General features: G+C 40.9%; 4 protein-coding genes across 5 annotated transcripts in view; 2 read left to right on the top strand and 2 right to left on the bottom strand.

Annotated features, from left to right (window-relative positions):
• LOC118517691 (F-box/SPRY domain-containing protein 1) overlaps positions 1 to 18808 on the bottom strand; it is a 98314-nt gene that overhangs the window by 38913 nt on the left and 40593 nt on the right. The window lies entirely within an intron of this gene.
• On the top strand, positions 3079 to 6560 carry LOC118517696 (pro-resilin). Its single transcript, XM_036064119.1, has 4 exons — positions 3079 to 3285; positions 5444 to 5641; positions 5722 to 5913; positions 5991 to 6560. The coding sequence occupies exons 1-4, from the start codon at positions 3274 to 3276 to the stop codon at positions 6066 to 6068; spliced, it is 480 nt and encodes a 159-aa protein (XP_035920012.1). The 5' UTR covers positions 3079 to 3273; the 3' UTR covers positions 6069 to 6560.
• On the bottom strand, positions 11149 to 12193 carry LOC118517693. Its single transcript, XM_036064116.1, has 2 exons — positions 11699 to 12193; positions 11149 to 11589 (listed from the first exon to the last, which is right to left on the bottom strand). The coding sequence occupies exons 1-2, from the start codon at positions 12182 to 12184 to the stop codon at positions 11410 to 11412; spliced, it is 666 nt and encodes a 221-aa protein (XP_035920009.1). The 5' UTR covers positions 12185 to 12193; the 3' UTR covers positions 11149 to 11409.
• On the top strand, positions 15867 to 18751 carry LOC118517690 (histidine-rich glycoprotein-like). The gene is made up of 4 exons (XM_036064109.1): positions 15867 to 16144; positions 17361 to 17642; positions 17725 to 17859; positions 17937 to 18751. The coding sequence occupies exons 1-4, from the start codon at positions 16109 to 16111 to the stop codon at positions 18423 to 18425; spliced, it is 942 nt and encodes a 313-aa protein (XP_035920002.1). The 5' UTR covers positions 15867 to 16108; the 3' UTR covers positions 18426 to 18751.

Here is an 18808-nt window from a genome sequence, read left to right on the forward strand (position 1 = left end):
CCAGGTGTAAAATAGAATTGAAGCTTCTTTATAGCAAATGCAACTGCCTCAAGAGTCACAGGAATGTCTGAAATAGAACAGTCGATAACATTTTTCGGAAAACGCGTTATGTGGACCAAACATAACGATCAAGAATGATGAAGTTGCTTTGCATTGTATCGTTGTATTGTCGTTGCAGTTCCAGATTTAGTCTCTGATGATTAAACAGCGGCTTACAATCTAAAGATAAAGCTGATAAAGCTTTATTTCAGATATTTCCACATTTTGCTCAACCAAGGAGGAAACATCTACATGTACAAACAAAATCCATAAAAGCACAAATAAGAATTACCTTCATTGTAACAGTTTTGCAATATTGAACGTGCACTTGCTAAGACAGAATGCTCGCCAAAACTAGTTTTGTTACTTGATAAAATTACATGACATGATGAACTTGAGTTGCGGTTACTAACCAACCGCAACCAACCAAGAGCGAGTTATCACGCGACATGCAATGCACTAATCATATAAAGATCTTTATCTCTGGAACGAGCAGCGGTTTAAGCATCTCTATCTCTCGAAAATTAACCATCGTGAAGTGTCACATTGAGCGTATTGCTATAATGAACAATGGCCAGTTCATTATGTTAAATAGCGCTTGGCTGTGTAATTTGTCTGTGAAAACCATGTGACGTGATGTAAATGGCGAGCGTGGGAACCAAGAAATGCAACTTGCTCCGAAGATGCAATTTTACACGAAATTTAATTTAAACATAAGTTAAGCATATTATACAGGCAGATAGCGTTTTGAACAACAACAACAAGCCATATTAATACAAACGAGAGTAGCAGAGTTACATGCAACAGTTGCCATCTTTCTACAAGAACGCATTTGATTCCGGATTGTGTGCCTGTATCCGATTGCAGAAACTTGGAGCAAATCTAGAGGTAACAAGCATTAAGTGATACTTGGCGATGAGGCACGAGACAAAGAACAATTCTATGCAACGGCCAAGTCGCAGTAATGGTGCGATCAAGAGGAACAGCGATCGGGGAACGCGCATGTTCGTTCTTCACATCTGGGTGGATATGAAACATCTAACAGCTTTAGGCAACGTGTAGGATTGCCTCTTTAGGTAGTCACGATCTACGCTTGTTTTCATCGCTCTAAATGCCACCAAAGCCATCCAAAGCCAGGTAAAGCGCACAACCGTCCAAAAACTGTGGAACTTCACTGTTGTGCTATTGCGTTAGGGACGCTCCGGCGTGCTCTATTTCGGGTCAAAATATCGTTTTTGAGTGATCGAAAAATGACAGAAAATACGTTTCGTATTTGCTGTGCACGAATGGAGCAGGAGCTGGCGCAAAATACCGGCGATCGGATCATCTTGATTTTGGGGGAGACTTTCGTAAAACAGGGCCACCAGCACGCGCTACAGTGATACAGCCAAGGTTCATCAGTTAAGCACATCAGTACAGATAGCAGTCGCTCATGGTTGTGTAAAAAAGGAAGAATTCGATCCCCAATTACCCTTGTCTTTGACGGTGGGTTGTTTATTATTTTTTTAGTATTTACCAGGTACAAATGTTAATGGTTTGCCATTGACCTATCGCAAACGTGTTGAGCAAGATGGAACTGTGGCGTTGAAAGTACTGAAGTACCATTTATTAAGTTACGGATTCTTTCTACGTTTTGCAGCGCTGCCAGAACAGAGCGGTCAAGGCCGTTTGTTTAATCAGTGGAACATCTTCGACGATCACCTGTGCACAATGTATCCATGTGACAAAAACGCATTTGGGTGTATAAATAGTACCATGGACACCAACTATCGAATGCGTGTACATTAAATTTAGGGATTGCGTTTTTGGATATTATTGATCTCTTGCGTGTACAATTCCTCTCTGTGCCATCAGGACTATTTTGAAAGGTTGGCCGTTTCGCTTGACAGTTGATGAGATGATGTTAAATATTGCCCCATTATAGCTGTACAGTCGAAGACGACTTGATTCCCAACTGACAACTGCATCATTCTGTTCTACTTATGTTAATGAAAACAATTTATCTGAAACCAACCTTCGTTTTTTTCCCAAAAAGCGTTTTAAAATAGTTTCTTTTTTTGCACTGGGTTAACGTTACCCTTCAACAATGCGCTAATTTTAATCTTGAAATTCCCAATTCACCAGACTGCTCTCTTCATACTTTTCCCGCATTGGATGTTAAACAAGGTGTAGGTTGGTGGGGTTATATGGAGTGCTGCAGTCTACAGTTTGTTAAAGCATGTTGAAAGAAAACCCTTCCCCGCTGAGATCATCTCACCCCCACCCTTTAAGATCGCCCGATGTGCACTTGTGTAAAGCGCAAAGCATTTTTGCCTTCCGCTTACCAAAAAGCTCAGAGCAAACTCATCGCCGGAGAACATCTCTCTCTCTCTCTTTCTCTCTCTCGCTCTCTCTTTGTTTTGTATCAATGAACGGGGCAGATCGTGTCGGGCACCTGATGCGTCTCGCAAACGCTGAAGAAAAAAAAATTAGTTCTCTGATTTTCTTACCGATTGCAACGGTGGGATATGAACCATGGATGAATCTGGTAGACAACGCGATCCTCGGCAACGTTTTTTTTTCCTTCTCACAAAACCTATCTCATCATCTTCACAAAACGTCCGTCACTGGGATCTATGGTGTAGCTGTGTGTGAACACAAACGGCTCAATACAGATTCGGTAGAACGGGCGCCTTTCACGTGTACGAATGTGCACCGTGCCATCAAAAGCAAACGAGTAGTCGGCTGCTGCTGCGAAACGGGGGTTGAGAGATGGTAAGCGTAATTACTGCCATCATATTAACAGTTGGGCATCTTCGGTGGAAGATGCTACGGTTCATACTATACTGGTGGAGAACCGCCACACACAGAGCCGGGGATGAAAATGAGAGAGGTTTGGTTTGCCGAGCTTTCTGTTTTTCATTAGTTTTGGTGTTTTTGTGAGTACAAGAAACGAGCCTTCAAAAACAAGATGCTTCGCTTAGGGGTGGAAAAAATTGACACACACACACACGCTCAAGTGGGGCTAGAAAAATCAGAGGGGTAGAACTGCCTCTCACCCGGATGGATCGTTCGCATAAAGGCCGAACACAATGTAGAACCGAGCAATAGTCCATCACAGGATACGGCGGTGTATACATCCGATAAAAAGCCTTACTTGCAAGAGCAGTGCAACATTGTTCTAGCGCTTACCGTGTGCGTCAACGTCAACGAAAGGGTTTCATTCTTCGACCAAGTGCCACTAAAACGGTTACGATGAAGTTTCTGGTGAGTAGTGATTAAATTGATTTTCGCCTATGAATGGCGATCTGGCATAAAATATTCTATATAAGAACTGTGCATGTGCTTTACAAGGAATGTTCGATTCTGTTAATAGCAATGTGATAGTGAACGTCAACTTATTTGAATACTATAAAGTGAATATGGTAGTTCGTGTGACAGTTGGTTTTTACATTTTACATCGTTTTCACGTCTTGTAGTGAAAAACAGAGAAAAACATTTTTTCGATAAGTGCAATGTTGGAAAACGTGTAACGTGAACATATGTATACTTATTACAGTGTTCAACCAAGTCAGCAAAACAATCGTCCACATGTTTAAAACAAAGCGAGCGTTTCGAGACACACTACAGTGTACGACTTATTTTTGTGATTTACAAACTTCGTTGTTTTCAACATGCTTGAAAGTTCATTACATTAACACTAGGTAACAGCACCCGTCAATTTTTCGGATTCTTAATTTTGGAATCAATTGAAAAAAAATTGTTACGTGAATTATTGCTATTGAAAATTCCTAAGTTTTATCTACAATTGAGCCTCTGGATTCCTCTTAAACTTTTTATATTTGATAAAATAAATATCAATCAATTTTGAGTATGCAAATGTTGTATAAACATTTCTACGAATCCTTTCAGATTGCTCGTAGAGATAGCTATATCAGAAACGTCCGTAAAACTAGTGTTAATTTGGTGAACATGGCAGATCTGCATAGATTTTTGTGTCGTAGAAGACGAACAAGTGTTTCTACACTGTATCTAGAGAATATATTGAAAGAATCGTTACCCTGCAGATACTCTGGCACAAAATGTATTGATTAACAAAATCAGTGTTTTTGATATAAGGAATCCCAATAGATCGAAACCAGGATTTTCTAACGAAAATGATCAACAATACAACTAATTCAAACAATATTCCCTACTTCATACTAGGTAGTTCTTCTCCTTCCTCCTTGGCACTACAACCTCGAACGGTCTCGGTCTGCTATTTCTGGCTTTCTGGGATTTGATTAAACCTGAGGCTAGATAGTTTGTCCTGCGTACAGGGAGGCTATCTAGATGGGATTTGAACTACGGGTTACCGTTACGCCCCTGTGGCCATGATAGTTTATTCATATCAATTATAACAAATTTGATTAAATTATAACATAGACGATTGTAAAGTTTGTCCAATTTCCCAAAAACAAACAACAAAACTTACAGTGTACAGCATTAGTTAAATGCATTACCCTGACAGCGATGCGTGCTGTTTTTGTCAATAACTAGCACGACATCACAACTGAGTATGCTATTAGTATTTTTTGCCCATATCACCGCTAAACTCAATTTAAAAAAAAAATAGATGTTCAGGATCAGATATTGCCTAGTAAATAGGGTATGTAAAGTAAAGAATATATAGTAAAAAAAAGAAGAGTTGGCCGATAAAATTAATACAATAGGACAGCGGTGCAAAAAACCAACAAGATAGGATACCTACACAATTATAGAATAAGTCCTTGCCATTTTTTTCTTGGGACTTACTTTATAGTCGCAATAGTATGAAGAACGCAACGCAACAGGTGTGAACAGTATACAAGCAATTACAAAAGACATGTTTCGAATAGCAGTAGGATTATTTCTATCTCACAATGAACGTATTAAATAACACAAAAGGAGTCAGACTGTAAAGAGAGCGATAGGGACCCGTACTCTTCATCTTCTTATTTTTCTTCTTCTTTGACCTAACGAACTATAAGGTCATTCCGGCCGTTTCTGGCTTGCTAGACTTAAAGATATCACGTGATTGGATATATAGTTAGTGCTCACTACGGGGGAACGGTCCAGATGGGATTTGAACCCCGGTTCTGCCGTATGAAGACCGGCTCCGTTGTCGCCCATTCCACTGGGCCACCTAGAGACCCGTACTTTCGATGTAATATTCGACATACATTTTACTCCTTTGCGATGAATATTTTTGCATTTAATTCATTATGTGTACCAAGCAGCAACAACAAAAAATCGTGAATCTATTGCGATAATCACTTGCATTGCAATTAACCTTACGCTTTAGCTACTGCCGTTTTGGTCCGGTGTTGACCCTTGTGTTGACAAGCGTTCACTCCACATCGCAATCATAAATTAATACTCACACATCCTTCTTCTCCCCCCTCAGTGCGTCGCTGTTTGCCTAGCCGTGATGTGCATTGAAGCACAAGCTCAGAACAATCAATACCTGCCTCCAGACAAGGGTTATGCCTACGACAAGCCGAACCAGCCGTTCCCTTCGTCCCCTCAACCTCAGAATGTTCCCCGACCGCAGCCCACTCCCGGTCGTCCAGCACCTTCATACGGCCCGCCGGCTCAGGATGATGTTAGTAGCATTACTATTCACCGCTGCCGCCGTCGGATGAATAATTTATTTGTTTTTTTTGCAATTGTTTTTCTGTGCAGCATCATCATGAGCCTGGAATGCCTTTCGATTTCCAATACAACGTGAACGACATTGAAACCCAAAATGATTACTCGCACAAGGCAGTTAGTGATGGCGATGTCACACGCGGTGAATACCGCGTTCAGCTTCCTGACGGACGTACACAGGTAGTGCGTTACACGGCGGACTGGAAGAATGGCTACAATGCAGAGGTATGTTAACCGCTCCAAACGGTGGCTGGCAGGATTAAGCGATGGTTTCCATATTGTACCTTGCCTCTTCCTTTTAGGTGTCGTACGAGGGTGAAGCGAAATATCCTGAAGGTCCTGGTCAGGGTGGTGCCAATGCAGGTGGATACAAATACTAGAAGTCGATATGTAAGAGCAGTTCTCCATTACCTATCTGAATGATGGACCTTGATGGTCCATTCTCGCGTTCGATAAGACTCGATTTTCTTCTGCAAACCATTAGAATCATCCCTATTCAATACAAGTGTTTCCTTGTTCATGCTGCATTGAGTACGTTAAGATTATAAGTAAAATAAGAGTCATTATGCAGGTAATATCCAAATGCGAATAGCCACTTACTACAATAGAGCACATTACTCGTTGTATCTGAGAATCAACCGTGGATATTGTTAGCATGCTTGTTCATTCCTAGCTAGATGGTTGCAGAATTTACCGAAGTCATCAAATACCTACTGGATGGTTCTGCGCCCATCTTCAGTGCGATAGATCACTGCATTAACTTACATTAACTCCACATCAAGCCAACTTGTTGTTTAGGACCAGTAACAGCGTACCCAGATTTTATTTCAACAAAGTGGAAAAATACAAATTGAAAAATTCGATGAGCGTAACTGTTGTACAAGGTCATTTAAGGTCAAGTGTTAAGTGTGCTACAAGCTATCTCCGAAAATCTCTGGGTATATATATGTCTATATATGTAAATATATATATTGGAGAAGGAATATTTATATTTTTTTTATTCATTTAGAACGGCCTGGCCGTATTGCGTATTGCAATTCAAGATGGTTTGAAGACATTTCCTTCACCAAACCGTGAAAGGGCACCTTATCCAGGGTGAGCTTGTAACAATATATTACAACATATTACAAAAAATCCTAAAACCAGCAGCCGATAGAGTGCCGGAAGTAGCAGCCAATCGTGCAGAAATAATTTGAAACTTTTCAAAGTAAATTGAGTTAGTTAGTGCGCCTAAATTCATAGATGAGCTTCAACGATCAGCTGGAACATATTTTCACTAATGGATCAACTAATTGACCTGTTGAAGCAAATGGTGCGCGAATTCAATTACCTCTTAACAGTAAAATGCTGTACACTTCGATTGTGTGGTCTGTACGTCTGTAGAGTATGCATAAGTGATACGATGACAATTGGCTGATCGGTTCCTGACGCGCCTGGATCTATGCAGCATAATTTTTCCCGATTTACGCTGCGATTTTGGAGTGTGTCGTTGGATTACGACGGACACTGTGCGCTATAATGGGTGTTGAAACACTCAACCAGAAGCGAATATTCCTATAAGCTATCTGTGCGAACGCGAGGGGTTCTCCTTCTTGAAGGCAAACGCTAATCATAGACATAGACTAGTCACAGACATCCTTGGTTTGAGGCTCTTCTTTGTGGCAAAAGCTTACCAAAGGATCGAGCAAGCGAAAACCGAAATGATGGTAACACCTGTCTCGACGGACTAAGCTGGACTGCATAGAACATTTACTGTCCCAGTACTCGCATACACCTCTGAGATAAATCCTTTTAGAGAACTAGACTCACCAGGTTCTTGTGGGCTGGTCATGTCATGAAAATGACACCGGCCGACCCAGCTTGTAAAGTCCTTTAAGGCCATCCACATGGACAGAGGCGCAAACTGATATGATGCGCCCACCAGAGAGACAGGGATTAGTGATGGGAACTCCGGAATAAAATCACGAATTCACTCAGACTCCACGTTTCAAAATCCAACTCCGACTCCAATCGACATTGATTGCGTTCATCTCCGGAGTACTCCGATTAACTACCCCCACCCGCCACGCCCCCCATCATCACCGCTATAATCTACATTAACTTGCGCTTCTGCCTCCGGAATCGATCTGGAGACGACTTCGACTGATCCTGGAGCCGGAACACCGCAAACTACTTCATTTTGCCCAGGCCATGTTTAGGCGGGATGCTGAATTGATGGACGTTAGCTCTAGACCGGGAGCATGTTTGTTTGTTTGAAGGAGGTAGGTTATCTAATACAATGATTTTCGAAACATCCCGTCTTCTGAATGCTAGGAAAACCCTTGCATTCAATCGCGTTTTTTCGAGTAATACGTCCGTCCTATCGATCAATGGATCGACCGTGCTCTGTCCTTTCCCCCGTCCTATACGCTAACTATAGTATAATTTCTTTTAAAATCGATAAACATGATATTAAAAATGAAATTAAGATAATGCAAGTATTTTATCCGTTATTACATTTTGCGCCCCGTTCTGACACGATCCCATTGTGACGGTATTACACACTTAGTGCAACAAATATTTCTCTTTGAAATTCTCTTAATTCTATAACTATACAGAGGAAAAGCATGGTTCCTCAACATATTCAAAATCAAAATCATATACATTAAAACATTCACTTTAATTAAACTGCACATACAACTTTTCTAACCGTTCAAACCATTTGGGCATTTGGGAAAATTGCATTAGTATTACCATTCGATCATAGAACGAAATATTCCTTTACGCCGTACTGCACAGTATATCTGCAGGTGAATGATTGTATCGCCTTCTTCTGCTTCCCAAATTGCCGTTACTCGGTAGTCACCGGCTGGCACAGACCGGGGTGACAAACGCTCATCCATCGTCCACAAGATGTCGTACGTTCTGTTCTGAAAATGGTGAGTAGAAATGTCCAAAATATAGCACTTTTTATTCGGAATGATTCAGCTCAAACCCTTCCTTCTTGATACATACTCCATGGGGACAGGGGCGAACCAGTGTCGGAAGCGATTCCGCAAAAATGTTGTATAAATATAACGATAGCGGATCAACTGGTCTCTCTCTTAAAAACTGACAACCTTCTGCCCTTGCGTTAAACAAAAATGGCTGATACTCATTAAATTTGTAATCAATTTTAATAGTGATATAGCAGAAATCTATCACAAAGGGGACTGTAATCGAAATGTTTAACATAGTGGGTTGGTTACGCCGCAGGACGGTTTTGCAGTAATGCACGACAGAACGATTATACGGTTGATCGACACACAGTATTTTCATCAGCCGCAATTGAAAAGGTCTGGAAGAGTTATCTTCAGCAACAACATCGACATAAAAGAGACACGTTAGCCACACAACGGACCAACATTTCCATTTTGATATCATCTCGTGAAAAATTCGATGCTTTGACGAAAAGTAAAACCGCCAGCAGCACTGCGTTCACCTAAACAAAGTCCAGTTATGTCCACTTTTGACGAAAAACGTGCTGTGAAATTACATGCGCCCAGTATTTAACTAAACAACAGTAAGTATAAACCCATTAAATATAACCTAATTCCATCGAGACCCATCACCAAAGCATTTAGATGATGGTGATAATCTAATCCAAAATGTGTACGACTCGAGTTACATTTTACTTTTTAGTTGTGAAATCATGTTGCATGAGTAGTGATTGTGTTCCAGAGCTAAGCACACGAGAATTATGAGTAATGTGCAATAAGACAGTAAACACATATTTAAACGCATTGAATCTGAAGACATTTGCTAACACTATGGAAACTACGTAACTCGTTTTGTTCAATTAAAATCGCCTGTTAATACTAAACATTGGTGCTTTTAAGCGGTTTCTAATCTTCAAAACTACTCCAAGATCACTAAGTAGGGTCTTATGGAGTGATGATATAAGCCTTAAGTGTCAATGAGATACGTTTTGGCGCTGTGTCAACCTAGTTGGGACGTATCATTTACTATAAACTGCTATTTGAGCGAACTCGATAATATGGCCTGGTTACGCTACGGAAACTTCATCGTGTACGTACATTCGGAGGTGAATTTTAAGGGTTTCTTTGTCGTCAACTTTGTTATGTTCAATATAATATATTTCATTTTTGTCCACATTACATGTTTCCTGGTGGTATGTGGTGTGATTTATCTTTATTTTAGTTCATACAGGTTCAAAGTCAGTAATCAATCAAAACATTACTTTCCTCGACTGTAGTTCAACAAGCTAGTTTTGCTTCTTTTACTAGGTACAAATAACCTTCAATTTCACCAACAAAACATAGTTTCGTTTGAAAGAGCCATCCTATTCAAAGATATCAAATTGATTCTTCTTACGTGATTCTACAACCTCGAAATGTCTCGGCCTCGGTCGTTTTACAACAAGTTTTATAAACGATTTTCTTGTTTTCGTTTAAGCTTAGCAAAACACTCTCTTCGTATTGTAGATCGTATCTATATATAGGGTATATATCTTTCAACATCTATATCTCCTGTTGAAGATGATCCAGCGATTTGTGACAGTCGAACCAACTAAAATTTTCCTATTTGACTGTTACTTGCGGTTCAACCGTAAAATTCTTTCGCCGGACGTCTGCTCGGAAAGGGTACTGTATCATGCAGTAAGCATTAATGTGTTTTCTAAACCGTCGATTTGAAGTATCACTTGTGTTCAAGGGCCGATTAGTTGAGATGCGTCAACAAATTTAGGAAGAGTTGAGGAAGTTGCGAGTTACGAAGAGTGAAGAACTCCTGTAGACGGTTCATGAAGTTTTTAATCGCATTTGCGATACTCATGTATAGAAACATCATGTCGAATTAAAAACTGCATTGTGTAAACACCCTACCTCGCCTTTCTAGAGCAGCATTCAGGACATAGCACTGCCTTAAGAAGCGCCAGTTCTTTTTTAAAGATTTGTCCAAAAAGAAATACGGATTATCATCCTACGAATAAAATCGAGTCAAGGAAAGCCCAAGCAAAAGAAGAAGAAGAACCAATCCAAAAACACTGCACTGTGTCGCATTTAATCACAGCAGAATAAAAAGTTTGCAAGAAAAACTAAAAAAATTTGACATAGATGTCTTCAAAACATATTCTTGAGACGAGGAACGAAGCTACATATTTCATCTGAAATACATTTGTATTCATGAAAAAGGGTCTTATTGACTAACAGCATTACAGTAAGAGCGAGACGAGTTAAATAATGATGGGCGCAAACGAAGGCGCTCATGAAACGCTGACTGGAACATACATGGTAATTCTTACATGTAATAGTTTTGATTGAATGCTACGCATTTTACATTTGAGATCATGTGTATGGGTCTGTCCTCGGGCGATGTTAGACTCTTAGATGGCTAAAAAAAGTTCATAAAGCTGGTGTATAAAACCCAAGGATACCCAAGGATCATATAAGCATAATAAAAATCATATACGCATTGTGTCAAAAACAGCTCCGTCAACTGGGCATTTTCCATTGTCGAGCTGGGATTTTATGCTATTGATATACATATCAGTGTTACATTGTTGAATCGCTGGAGGTTACTGGTTGATAAGGACCAACAGCTGAACTTTGTGGAACTCTTGCTTTTTAATTGGTTCGTTTCTCCTTAAAGTTTCTTTTAATTGGACTCCATAGTGTTTCCATTGTACCGGTGTGTATTTATTATAGGCTTTGCGGTATATTTTCAACTAAGAGAAGAATTGTTTCACCATTCAATCATGGATCGAAATATTCCCTTCCTCCTAGTTGTACCATATGTTTGAAGCTTGAGCATAGTTACGTTGTCTTTGAAAGTGAAAGTTGTAGTTAGTCGATAATCACCAGCAGGAACGGATTTTGGCAGGGTTTGTGGATCCACCCAATATTCTATATTATATGTGCGGTTCTACAACAGAATGAAAAAAAAAATTACCATCCAATCGCACCGGACTAGTACATTTGATATGCTGGCGTTCTGATTTTTTTTAACATATTAATTCCATGAAATAACTTACACCATGCGGACACGGTTTTGCGATATTCCTAAACTTCTCAAACACCACCTTAAACGCAATTTCTGACGCAGGATCGCGAGATTTTGATGATAAAAACTCGCACGCTTCTTTTTCCAAATCGAACAGGAAAGGACGAAAAGTGGAAAATTTGTATTCCGTACTAAATCTCATCTTCACATAATCAAAGCTTTCGGGAATCGTTATTGACAGGTTCAGAATAGTGGGTCGATTGCGACGAGCTATTGTTTTGCAATAGTGCAGCACACTTCGCTGATAAGGTGTATCGAGGCACAGAAACTTGGTAATTTTTAGATCGTAGTCTCTGTCGCTCTCGGTCGAAGCTTGCTGACTACACACAACATGAAGTATCCCAAATATCACATACACGCTGTTTGCAGGCTTCATGCTTTGTCGTACAACGCCGCTGTTTGCTATCTGATGTTGAAACGCTGCAGCAATAGCCATATATTTTGTGCAGGTTACCATCAATCACCATTAAAAGCAGATTAACTCTGTCTCTCGGATAGGCTGTAGCAACTATTTAACCACCGGATAAGCAATGAGAGTTTAGCTATATTTAGTATATATTTATAATTATGATCCATAATTATGCGAATAGCATTAACAAGATGGCAATTACATTTATCGAAGTAAATAATCGTATAGTGATAATGTTTAAAGGAAAATGTTGCTAGCTAGTTTTAAAACAAGCCCGACTCACACTCGTGATACGGCTTTATAAAGTCATAGATAGTTAAACCATTGTTCATTTTGCAATACATCCTTCTTCAATGTCCAAGAACAGAGCTTCCTTTATTGTCCGTCCACACATAAGGAGATTTTTGCACATCTTCTGAGCGTGTTGTTCCACACCAATGTGTGTAGCTTAAATAGGTTAGGTACGAAAACCGAGAAGTGGAAGCATGGAGTCCACTCGCTCGGAAGAACCTGATAAAATCTTCTTCTTCTTCATTGACACTACAACCTCGAGAGGTCTCGGCCTGCCATTTCTGGTTTCTGTGACTTGATTTTACCCGTAGCAAGGTAGTCAGCCCTGGGGACGGACCCGTAGCAAGGTAGTACGGGGAGGCGGTCTGGATGTGATTTGAACCCCGGTCCTGCCGTTAGAAGACCGGCGCTGTTATAGCCTCGGCCACCCGACCGCCCCCTGATCGGGGGCAGACTGATAAAATCAGTCTGTATAAAAAAAATCAATTTTCGATTTTTTTCTGCATATTTCAAGATTCATCTGGCAGCTTGCCAAGACAGCCAACAGCTTTGAAGTATCAACACGAAGAGTTATCAAAAGAGACTTTTGCACAAGGAACTCCAAGTGGTTCTTTTGAAAAAACTACTTAAAAAAATTCTATCTACTATCTGAACTAGTAGCATCGCAAAGCGCATCATTCAATGTAAGTCTAGTTTTTAGGGCAGTAGGAGTACTTCAGCAAAAAAAAAAAAAAACAAGCGTCTTAGGCATATAACGATCGTCTGAAATTAGTGCGGCAAATTTTCCTTGAATCCAATAAAACTTTGTATGTATGTATGAGATCACCTGCTTCTTCTTCCTTGCCACTACAACCTCCAAAGGTCTCGCTTCCTGCCATTACTGGCTTTCTGTGACACGATTTTATCCATAGGATGAAGACCTTTGCCTCAGCCACCAGACCGCCCCAGTTTACTTAGACCACGTCAATTAGTACATTTTTTGCGTTTTCGGGCTAATTTCTGACAAATCGATCCAATAAATACCATGTGCCTGTCGTTTAATGAGGTCTCCAAATTATTCGATTTAAATGTTTTCAAGTCCGCGGCGTTTCGTAAACGTCTCAGTTTATATGGAAAGTAGGATAACTTTTAGTATATAAGGTAGACAAATGTCGGATCATTATTGTTATTATTATTATTATTTATTTATTTATTTCACACTGGTTGCCTCGAGTTCTTTCCAGTAGCGTCAGATGCAATGAAAAATAGAAAAAATAACATATAACTAAAAGGTCATGCACGGGACGAAACACATTAGGACGAGGAAGACAATACAAGGGAACGGAATGAAGCTAAAGACATGCAATGGTCAAACAAATCACCTACTGAAATGAAGTCAGATAATGCGCGTATCCAAGGATCATTTTGAGCAAACCGCGAGTGTCGTAATGGGATGAGAAGTGGAGGGCGAACGGGCAAGCGGTAGGATGGGACATAGATGGGAATGGCTGCCAGGAGGGTAGGGGAGTCAATGTTGGCAAGAAGGATGTTGGCAATAAATAGCCTGCGCGCCTGACAATGACGGTCTTTTAAGCCAGCCAGTCCCTGCAATTGACACCGTACCGAGTATGGAGGAGAAGCAGCACTGGGGTCGTTTAGGAAGCGCCTTACTGCGATTCTAGAAAACTTCCGTTGTACCCTCTCCAACCTATCCATAGAAGTGACACCTGCTGGGGACTAAACGACCCTGGCGTAGTCCAAGATTGGACGGACCCAGCAGCAATACAACGCCCTCAAGCACAATGGATCAGACGCCATTCGGGTGATGAGGCCCAGTAATTTGATGGCTCGCTCGAGGACTGAGTTGATATGTGGCTCAAAAGACAGTTGGTCATCAAGCCATACACCAAGGTCCTTTACCAGAGCAACACGTGGGAGTGGTGAGCTACCGAGCTGGTAGCCATAAAGCTGCTTGTTGTGAGAGCGGCCGAACGAGATTACGCAGCATTTTCCTACACAAAGGATGAGCCCGTTAGAGGAACACTAATCCGCAAATGCATCGGCGTAGCTTTGAATGCGAAAGGAAGTCTTGAGATGAGGACACAGGAAGATAGAACTTAACACCGTCAGCATACAACAGACATCCTTTGGGAGGGAGCGACTTGATGCAGTCAGAGATGAAAAGCGAAACAGTAAAGGACTTAAGACGCTGGATGGTGAGGATGAATCAATTAATGAATTAAATTATTATCTTAGATTTTCTGAAGACAGGGCAGGCAGGATTGGACATCATACATACAGAAATTACAGCTATTTGGCAGAAATAAAGCGACGAAGACTTCCATAAACGAAATCAACGAAAGAATGGGCTCCCATTGGGTATCCAGTACCCTGCGCAAACTTAGTTTCCGTTGTTCAGTAGCATTTTTTTCTATCCCAGACAATTTTAAAACAAAAGACAAAAAAAGACTCTTGAGACAGATTTTATGAACAAAAGCTTATACAAATATACAATAATCATTTTTTTCTGCTCATCGGCCTGCCATACAACGTTAAGTATATAGGACTTACATGACTAAACTGCTTACTCCATTTATCTAAAAACCGATCTTATCGTGAAGAAGATCCACACCACCATTAGCTAGATAGTAAACTATCTAGCTATCCACGGTAATTAAACTTTATGTTCCATATCTGTTCTACTTTTACAGTCTGCTTACAAACAGAAACATATCACTTCAAGGTCGCTATGGGATAATAATTTTTGTAAACACACACACCGCCTAATTAGTTCGTACACATTCATCATTGATCAACCATCTAGCATCATTAAATAAAATGCAGGTAATCATGCTCTAGAGAAACTTGCATGTGCATCTGAAACTTGCACGCTATCTAGTGAACGGCTATCAATAGCATATACTGCAACAGGCTTCGTTAAATTGCTGTATTGCGGCACTACTTTTTTTTGCAACTGGCCAGCACAGTACGGTACGGATCGCAACCAATCACGGTGTTGAGAAAATGCTGGGAGGTGATCCCACAATCAACGACAGCGATGTGGTGCTGACTGCTAATCTTTAACGTTAATCACGAAGCAATCACCCAGTCGAATCTTCATTTTATTTTTCGTAATCGGGTCTTTCAAAGTTAAGCGATTGTACTTTTGCTTTTGGTGCGGTGACATCGATCGGATTCTATCCATGCCCAGGCTGACAAGGGTTGGCAAATGTTGTCATCAATTTGCCACCATTACCATTACCAAACGGTTTGACAATGCTTCTTCCCGCTAATGAGGAGTTGGTAGGGAGCTGTGCTACGTATAGGCCCGTGGTAGGATATTTCAATTGAAGAGGATCAATCGAACGTCATGATACGGTGCATCGGTGAGAGGAATGAACTGATTGAAATTGGAACTAGAACTTCGTATAAATAGTTTGCCGAGTGGTTCCAATCAGTCAGTGTACGATTCTTTGCCAGCTGGATAAGAGAAGCTAGCCAGAGCAGGATCTTTCGGAGGTGCAAAGTGTAAATTCGTGTTTTGTTTTTGCTGTGTCCAAACAAATGTATAAAGAAAGTGAACAGTAATATTGAAATTATTCGTAACGTGATATCAGAAGCAAAAGAAGAAAGCAGCACGAGTCGACACATAAAAAAAGATTTGTGGTTAAATAGTTTTTAAATACGTTCCAAATCATAGCAATGCTAAAATTACCAAAATGTGCAAGTGTGCTAAAGGTAAGAGTAGGGTAAGATAAATAAAACACATAACTTAAGTAAGGTGTGAAGCGAATACTGGTAAATTGGGATAAACATAAACATTCCTTCAGGACCCTAAGCTACGTCAAGACCGTTGTTAATTCACAATTGTACCGTTCTCCCATACACAACTTAACCGTGAAGTAAAAAAGCCAAGGAAGTGGTAGGGTAAAACCTCTTGTGGTAGTAACATAAAAAAAAGAAGCATCGAGATTAGCATCTTTGCAAATTAAAGCCAAAAATTTTTGAATCGTTCGTAATTTCCTAAACAAGAGCTCTTGTAAAAGATTTTCTACAGAAGTTGTCATAGAACATTAATAATGCTGTAATATTGGTATGTTTTGTTTCGAAACTTAGTTAATCGAGTTTTCTAACTCAATTATTAGGATTTTGTTAAATTCTTGACTATTGCTCGTTATCTTAAGAACCTTTCTGTAAGTCGTAAATGAATAAACAGACTTACTTATTCTACCGGATTGGAAGGTCGGTCGTTGGCAACAGCGGTACAGTCCAGACGGGGGATTCGACACACGGTCCTGTCGTATAAAAGATGCTTTCCTGTCGTGCCACTACTAGTTTGCCACCAAACATTTTTCTTCTTCAGAAGTTGTAGCCATTTTTGGCACTACAACTTCCTAAGCACCCGGCCTGAAATTTTGGCTTACTGTGATTTGATTTCACTTGTAGCTGAATAGTCAGTCCTATGTCCTATGTGCGGGAAGGCGGTCTGGAAGAGGTTTTATCCTCCGTCCTGCCGCCGCTATCATCTCGATCACAGGACTGCCAACCCAAAATGATTACTTCTGATATGGAGGTAAAGTTACCAACTATACCATCACAAACTTGGTGGCTCGAAGTGCTTACACTTATTGTGGGCGAATTGATGACACTTGATTGTCCTCCCGTAGGCAGGTCAGACTGCCACAGCTATTGATAAAACCCACTCAAGAATGTTAGCAATACCATGTGTTCTTGAATGCCTTGCTAATGTGGAATGAATCCTCCATCAGCTTTATGAGCTTTTCTGTGTGTAATAGACCAATGCCTACGAAAGCATCAACCATTTCCAAAACCCAACGATGCTAAGCTTAGAAGATCATGGTTCGAGCTTTCATGAGAAAAAGCTCCATTCCAAGCTTGCACAGTACAAAAGCTCACCATTTATAGCATTCATCATATTCATTTCTCTACGTAGCATTGCTGCTATATTCTTCTCGTATCCGTCATTATGCGAGTTGAGGCCGAGGCTCCAATCAACTCGTACTTACCGCCCGCTCATGGTCATGGTCACGCTGGAGAAGGTGGGCATCACGATGATCACCATACAGACTTAGTACCACCATCCAGCAGCTACGGAACACCCGATTCGAGTTACGGTCCCCCGCATCATCAGTCCGGGTTTCATCCGGATCATCACGAGTACGACGAACATCACGATCACCATGATAACCACGATGATAGCGGATCCTTTGAAGATGTAACTATTCACTGAAGTGCATAGTTTTATTTTTCGGCTATGTCCTTTGACTATACCGAACCTTTGTTTTGTCTTATTCAAGGAACCTGCTAAATATGAGTTTAGCTACGAGGTCGATGACGAAGATGCTGATCTGTCTTTCGGACATGAGGAAATGCGTGATGGAGATTACACCACTGGGAAATATAACGTGTTGCTTCCTGATGGGCGTCGACAGGTAATGGGCAAAGAAGCGCTGTTTTTAGTTGTAAATGTAATTGAAATATTTTCTCACCTCGGTGTTATCGTGCACAGATTGTAGAGTACGAGGCGGATCATAAGGGATATAGACCGAAAATTACGTACGAAGGAGGAGACGAACATCCTCACCATCATGATCATCCTCACGAACACGGACACGAGCATGGGCATGGTGGATATTCGAAGGAAACTCCGCACACTCAGCTCGGCTATCCCAGGGAATCGCACCATGATTTTGAGCATAATGGTATTGCGCACGGTTCGAATGAGTACGATTCGCATGGACACGATAGCGGACATAGCCGAGCGGATCACGGAATTCACGACGGGCATCGCGGCTACGATAGCAATGCACACGAGAACCATGGCAACGGGCACGGCCATGGACACGGGCACGGACATAATGGGCACAACGGCCACAACGGTCATCACCATAACGGCCACAATGGTCATCATCGCAGAAGAAGCAGCAATCCATACAACCATCAACACCCCACGAACCATCACGCCAATGACAATCATCGCCACAATGGATACCACTAACGCTATGACTCTACCGGAAAGGAAATTCGATTGATCGAAAATGACTAATACGCATTAATGAACTGGAAAAATAGTAATGGCGTGCTGGAATCTGAACATTTTATAAAGCTTCGTAAAATATGTATTCAGATTCAGATTCTTGTACGTCAGCTCACTTGCCACAATTTTATCCCCCGATGGGGGAAAGCAAGATCCTGCGGTACGCGAATCATTTCCATTGCTTTAGTTTGTAACCAACAGCAATCTTATACGGCAACCAGCTAATTTATAAGCTTACGAATACGCAATACATGCATCCTCACAAGACGAAGGACTCCAAAGCATAATTGGTGGTGTATGCGTCATTTTCTACAACTCGATGACATTACGAATCTGCGTAGCTG

The sequence above is a fragment of the Anopheles stephensi genome, chromosome 2 (genome assembly GCF_013141755.1).
Source record: "Anopheles stephensi strain Indian chromosome 2, UCI_ANSTEP_V1.0, whole genome shotgun sequence".
Lineage (NCBI taxonomy): Eukaryota > Metazoa > Arthropoda > Insecta > Diptera > Culicidae > Anopheles > Anopheles stephensi.

Coding starts and splice junctions, on each gene's coding strand:
- LOC118517690 (XM_036064109.1), top strand. CDS start 16,109: ATGCTAAAATTACCAAAATGTGCAAGTGTGCTAAAG. Junction 16,145..17,360: donor AATGTGCAAGTGTGCTAAAG/GTAAGAGTAGGG, acceptor TTCTCTACGTAG/CATTGCTGCTATATTCTTCT. Junction 17,860..17,936: donor TTCCTGATGGGCGTCGACAG/GTAATGGGCAAA, acceptor TATCGTGCACAG/ATTGTAGAGTACGAGGCGGA.
- LOC118517693 (XM_036064116.1), bottom strand. CDS start 12,184: ATGGTAACCTGCACAAAATATATGGCTATTGCTGCAGCGTTTCAACAT. Junction 11,590..11,698: donor CAAAACCGTGTCCGCATGGT/GTAAGTTATTTC, acceptor ATTCTGTTGTAG/AACCGCACATATAATATAGA.
- LOC118517696 (XM_036064119.1), top strand. Junction 5,642..5,721: donor GCCCGCCGGCTCAGGATGAT/GTTAGTAGCATT, acceptor TTTTCTGTGCAG/CATCATCATGAGCCTGGAAT. Junction 5,914..5,990: donor AGAATGGCTACAATGCAGAG/GTATGTTAACCG, acceptor TCTTCCTTTTAG/GTGTCGTACGAGGGTGAAGC.